Below are 6305 nucleotides of genomic sequence, written 5' to 3' on the forward strand. Positions count from 1 at the left end.
AGGGTCTAAGTCAACATCTTCTTTGGGATAATTTTACATTCTGGAAGCCTGAGGGTTTTCTTAATCTGCTTCTTACAGCAATGATTAGGGGCTGTCTCTCCTGGCTATTTTATTATCTCTGGTTGTCCCAACTTCCTTACAGAGCTTTCCAATTGGAGGGCATCAGCACTGGGTTACAGGTGTTGCAACAGTTTTGGTGCTCTTAGTCCCCCGGCTGGTTTGGGTATTTGGGTAGGATCAGGGTACCAGGGCGCCTGGGATGGTCATCTCTTCCCAGTGAGTCTTGTCAGATTATCCCACTATATTGTAAAGAGATGTAACATACTTTGTGTGCTATCATGGGAAAAAGACTGGGAAGCACCGCCCTTTGGTATTCCTTCTCACAGGGTCTTCCACGGACGTCTTGCATCCGAATTCCTGGTAGGGATGTGAGCCTGATAGACGGTTATTAACCCACGTGTTACATCTACCTCCCTAGCATTTCTTAAATTCACCTTTTTGCTAAAACTGCCACCTTAGTGCAATGGCTTGTGTATGACTCTACTGATTATCAACCCAGTGACTTTTTTTCTCCCTCCTTCTATGCTGGCAGAATGTGCTTCACACGAGATGGGCAGAAAGTGCCCAATACACACCTTTCTAGCTTCCCTTGTAGTTCAACACTGGAATATGATTTAACTCTGGACAATGGGACCTGGAGGAAATCCATTGGAAGACACAAAGAAATGATTTCCTTCTCATTGTGCAATGAAAAGGAGCTTTGAGAGAAGGAGTTTTTTTTTTTTTTTTTTTTTTTTAACCCCTTTTGTTTTTGGATGTTGATGCATAAGAAGGTTCAGCACAGCCCTGCAGCAGTGAGCTTGCAGCCCTGAGGAGGCAGCTGAGAGAGGCGCAGCGGAACCAGCTCTGAACCCTGGCACTGTCAAGCCCTGAAGCAACCTGGAATTGATTGCATTCTTGTTTTCTAGTTTTTGTGAAAAATAAACTCTTTTCATTTAAGCAATTTTCAGCTGGGTTATTTTTGTTGCTGTTGTTACTTGCAGCCAAGAGCATTCCTAATGGATACAATTTTAAACTTGGTCTTCATACATCCCGATTCTAATTCATCCTCTACACCGTCGGAGTAAAATGTAACTGATCATGCCACCCCCAGCTTCGTCTGTGGGCTGCTCCCTTTGCCTCCACGGTATATGCAGTCTCATAGGCACTGTCTTTCCAGCTCCATCTTGCAGTAATTCTCCTGTTACATCCAAGGCTACAGCCCCATGGAATTACCTGTGTCTCCTAGAAGGCATTGTACTATTTAACACCTTTGAGACTTTGCTTCAAACCTCTTCTTTCTGGAATATCCTTTAAATCCACTATCCCCCTAACTAACGTCTACAAGTAAAATACATTTTCAAGACCCAGCTCAAATGTCTATCCATTTCATAATGAAGTTTTCCATGGACACTTCCCACTACATTCACATAGAATTGTCTGTTCTTTGTTTCACCCTCTGAAATCTACTAGAGGGCAGCATGAATTTCCAGGGTGGAATGCAGAACATTGCATTTTCATTTATTTACCATTTTCCATCTAATTACTGTTTCTAATTCATCTTTAGATTTCTAGCACCTAAAAACATGCCTGGAACATAGGAGATGCTCTCTACTTATATTAAGAATGACTGTTTGAAAAGAGGAATCAAATAAAATTTTTGTATCATAGAGTAACCACTGACGTATATTCTAAAACTAGTTTAAAACATTCCCTTGTAATTTCTCTCTCATTTCCAATGAATTATAATATTTGAAGCTGGAAACTTTATATTTGAAACTGATAAGAACTATTTTATTGTGCACACTGGAATTGACTCTGTTTCTAAGATCTATACACAATACATTTCTTGTTCTTTTGGAGAAAATCGAAAAGCAAGGTTTTCCCCTATCTTTCTTCATGTCAAACCTTATTTGAAATCAAGGAAATATGAAATAAATAATCAAATTATGTATTAGATAACATCTTAACATTGTTATTAAAAGAGAAATGGTCATGGACTTTATACAGACTGATAAATATCTAGCAATGCATAGTCCAATACTATGTCATTTCATATGTAAGAATATAGTTTTTTTTTCTTTTTCAAACCTCCAGGTCACATGGCCCTATTTTTTTTTTTTAAGGAATTCACGAAAGTAAGACATTTGAACTGCAATTGATTTAGACTGCAGCTGCTTTCCACCTGCAGTCTCTACAATCACAGTCCCTTCAGGTTGGGACGTGTCAGAAAGTTCGTGGACCTCTTTGAGATCTGACTGAGGTGAAGTTGAGTTTGGATATGGGGGGATGGATTTCTGTGGTTTGCAGTCGCTTTTGCGTCTAATTGGGCTATTTCTAACGATCTTTGTATGGATATGGCTTCCAAAGTTTCTCTCCCATCTACTCTTCCAATTCAGCCAGAATTTGTGACACGGGTGTGCAGACCAGACGCCACATCTCAGCATGAATTTGCTCCATTGCATCCAGTGTAGAATGAATAGTGGAGGAGAAAATTTTGAAATGGTGAAGCCAGAAGCTAGTCCATGGAAAAAAACATTATAGAAGTGTGTCAGGTAGTTATGTAGTAAAATTTTTTTTTTCAGAATTTTGTAATATTTGTGATTTTTGTTACTGTTTAATTATTTGCAGTTTCTTTTAGCATTTTAACACATGCCTATTTTTGAATGAGTTTTATATTTTTATGGTGTACTGTTTTTTTGTAAAGAAGGTTCTTAACATTGTATAAACTTCAGGCTCTACAAAACCTGGATTCTCTCGAGATAAATCTATACTGGAATAAAGATTTCATAGACCTAAAGTATGTTTAAGCTAGCTATTAATTTTATTTTTAAATGACTTTATAAATCCTGTGTTGCCCTAAAATTTTCTTGTGTTATGATTTTCTGCAGAATTTCTAGAGAAAATTCAAGATGTGCTTTGTAACTAGGGCTTAAGTTCTTAAAAAAACTACATATTTTAATTTTTACTCATCATGACTACTTAGATACAGAGCTGAGTATTCCATCCTGCACCACAAAGCTAACATCTTGTCCGATTGGGTGGGCAGGTGGGAGAGGAACTCATTTAAACATCATAATTGAACTTTGGCATGAATTCATTCTCTCGCCTTTCCATCTTTTCCAATACAATGCTATTTTTGGTTTAATTTTTCTTTTTTCCAGATGTTGCCAGTTTTTTTTTTTTTTTCATGGAGCAGGGAATTGTGATGACAGCAGAAATAAAAAGAAAATTATTTTATGGTTTTTAGAGAGGATCTGATGTTGAATATATTTTATAAGTGAAGCTAATTTTAATTCCCTGGGTTATTTAGCTATAAGTCACATGAAGTGTTTGAATTTTAAATAGTGAATCACCTTAGGTGGCCATACAGCTTTGTTCATGAAGAAGGATGCTGGCGCAGCCCTGTATATTTTCAAAAATACCTCTGCTATAATTAACTATTTAGCAGTTAGAATACTGCCAGAGTTTTGTATTTCTTCCAAGTGTTTCACCTTGTCCTTGGAGTCAACCTGTGACCTCTATATGCTTCCAGAAATTTAGGTCTTTCTTAGCTGCTGGTAACAGGAAGGAAAGTTACCTCTGAGATCTAAGGGAACATTCTGGGGGCCAGTAGGTGATATGTATCTGTTCTATGTCTTTCTAAGAATGGTTCCTTGCAGCGCCTTGCCTTTCTATTTCTGGCCACGTGTGTTCTTTTGCTGTATTTTCTGTGAGTTTTCTTTTAAGTCCCATTCTGAAGAATCCCAATGCAGGTATCTGAGAATAATTTATTAGGTCTTGTGTGACCCAAGATAGTTTTGACCAGTCTTACTCTTCCTTTAATTCATATTTGAGAACTAAGTTTCCATTTAGAGAGAGGAATGGTTTTCCTTCCCTATCCTGGGGTGCATGATCATTCTAAAAGTGAAATGATTTTGATTTAATATTGTCACTTGGCTTTTTATTAAGATCATTACATATGCCAGATAATCCGGTTTTGTTAGATCTAATGGAAAAACATAGTGCACATTTTAAGGTAAATTTTTCCCATTCATTTTTCTGTATGTTTTCACCCCATTATTTCCTTCCTTCCTTCCTTCCTTCCTTCCTTCCTTCCTTCCTTCCTTCCTTCCTTCCTTCCTTCCTTCCTTCCTTCCTTTCTTCCTTTCTTTCTTTCTTTCTTTCTTTCTTTCTTTCTTTCTTTCTTTCTTTCTTTCTTTCTTTCTTTCTTTCTTTCTTTCTTTCTTTCTTTCTTCCTTCCTTCCTTCCTTCCTTCCTTCCTTCCTTCCTTCCTTCCTTCCTTTCTTTCTTTCTTCCTTTCTTTCTTTCTTCCTTTCTTTCTTTCCTTTCTTTCTTTCTTTCTCCCCCCACTTCTGGCCACCCATCCTTCCTTACTTTGGTACCGATAGCCTTTATTATCTGCAGCAGGAAGTTCACGTGGAGGGGATATGATAGTTTCGGCTCCTGGAGTGGCCCCACAGACTCAGTCACCACCCTTGAAAAGATATGCTATTGTTTCCAATATTTACTTTAAAAAGAATGTTAGACCAACAGATCATATTTGTTTGACAATTTATTTCTAGGATTAATCCACAAACTCTGTTTTTGACAGTTATAAGATTATTAGCTCAGGCAGTGGTTTAGAAAGGTGAATACTAAGAAATACCTTGATTTTGAGGTGGCCTCACTATGTATTTGTTATTTCATTTATTTATTTATCTAACACACATTTATTAAATTCCAACTGTGTACTGTGGAATTCAGAGAGCAAGAGAACTACATAACAATGAACAAACTAAGAACATTTCTTGGTATTATAGAGTCTGCTTACAGAGGATCGTATCCGGACCTACAAGACCCAAACCCAATGCTTTGAAGTCACTGCAACGCGTACTTTAATGAAGGGGCACAATCTGTTTGAAAGAATCCTATCCCTGTGTTCCACTTTGTGAGAGCTTCCTTAAGCAACTGTAAAGACATCTTAAGCAAGCAAATCAAACTAATGAGCTATTTGTGATGCAAACTCGTGTCAGGAATGAAAATGAGGGCTGTGTGTTCTGCACCACACCCCAGTAGCCTGGGTATATAAAGAAGGCTGGAGACCAGGGAGGTCATCACACCTAGGAAACGCCCTCTGAAAGCTCTCCTCCACTCCAGACACCATGTGCCTCAACAGCTTCTCCAACGCTGTCTTCCCAGGATTCTACGGGGGCAGCTGCGGCTACCCCCTGGGGTACAGTGTGGGCTGTGGCTATGGCAGCACCTACTCCCCAGTGGGCTATGGCTTCGGCTACGGCTACAATGGCTGTGGGGCTTTCGGCTACCGAAGATCCTGCCCATTCTTTTTCTACTGATTTGCTGCAATCCCCGAGGAGGCATGGAATCTTCTCTCGTGAGGCTGAGGGGTGCACCTCCACATCCTCATCTGCTCCTCAACCTCCCAGTCGCTGAGTTTCAGACCCAGGACCAGAGTCCCGAGGGAAGAAAATGGAAACCCCTTGATGCCTCGAGCTGCCTTCCCTGAATGATATTTGTTGGGACGTTTTCAGAAACCTGATGCCCCAGCATGAATTACTTTTGAATTTTTCACCATGTTCATGACTCTTGTCATAATCAAGCTGTGGATGTGTTTGTCAAATTCCCAATAAACTTGTCTCAACCACCATAATATTCTCACCTGAGTGGAGTTTCCTTTCTTGCTGGGCGTGTATTTTTTGGTACATTGAGTGGGGAGAGGAATGGATTTCCCTTTCCTCCTGTGGGTGTTAGAGGCAGTGAGAAAGCAGATAATCCTTGATCTTGTGTGATCAGCAGGCAGGAGGTGGCTGCTTGTGATTAAAAAAAAAAAAAGGTCTTTCTTAATCTCCCCTTAACTCTATGACATCCACCTCCAATTCCGGCACCAGTGGTACACCATTCATTGCTTAATGCCCCTCCTCATCTCATCACTCCTGCCCCTCTTCACGGAACCCAACATTGAAGGACTACTTCAGTTATTTCTATATTAGTGCAAATGAAACCCACTATGTTCCCTCTCACAGGGACTAATGATTGTAGAAAAAGATGCCATGTCCCCTATTTAAGGATTCTGGGGCATCTAGAATAGCCATAGACATATTTTTAGGAGTCTGAGAGTCTTTCGGAGGGAAGGGATAAATTCCCCAATTCAAACCACCTCGGATATCTATTTTACAGCTCAGAAATACCAGTTTAGAAACAACAACAGAAAGCTTCTTAATCTTTGTGGAATCGATACCAGGGAGTGGGCTTTACTCCTTAAAAGA

General features: G+C 39.5%; 1 protein-coding gene across 1 annotated transcript; it reads left to right on the forward strand.

The window, feature by feature from the left end:
* The first annotated feature begins 5116 nt into the window (after positions 1–5116).
* On the forward strand, positions 5117–5689 carry KRTAP8-1 (keratin associated protein 8-1). Its single transcript, XM_045517748.2, has one exon. It carries the CDS (start codon positions 5184–5186, stop codon positions 5373–5375), a length of 192 nt encoding a protein of 63 aa, XP_045373704.1. The 5' UTR covers positions 5117–5183; the 3' UTR covers positions 5376–5689.
* The last annotated feature ends 616 nt before the right edge of the window (positions 5690–6305 follow it).

This window comes from Camelus bactrianus, chromosome 1 (assembly GCF_048773025.1).
Source record: "Camelus bactrianus isolate YW-2024 breed Bactrian camel chromosome 1, ASM4877302v1, whole genome shotgun sequence".
Classification (NCBI taxonomy): Eukaryota; Metazoa; Chordata; class Mammalia; order Artiodactyla; family Camelidae; genus Camelus; species Camelus bactrianus.

Excerpts from the sequence above, each read along its gene's own strand:
- KRTAP8-1 (XM_045517748.2), top strand. The coding sequence starts at position 5,184 with ATGTGCCTCAACAGCTTCTCCAACGCTGTCTTCCCAGGATTCTACGGG.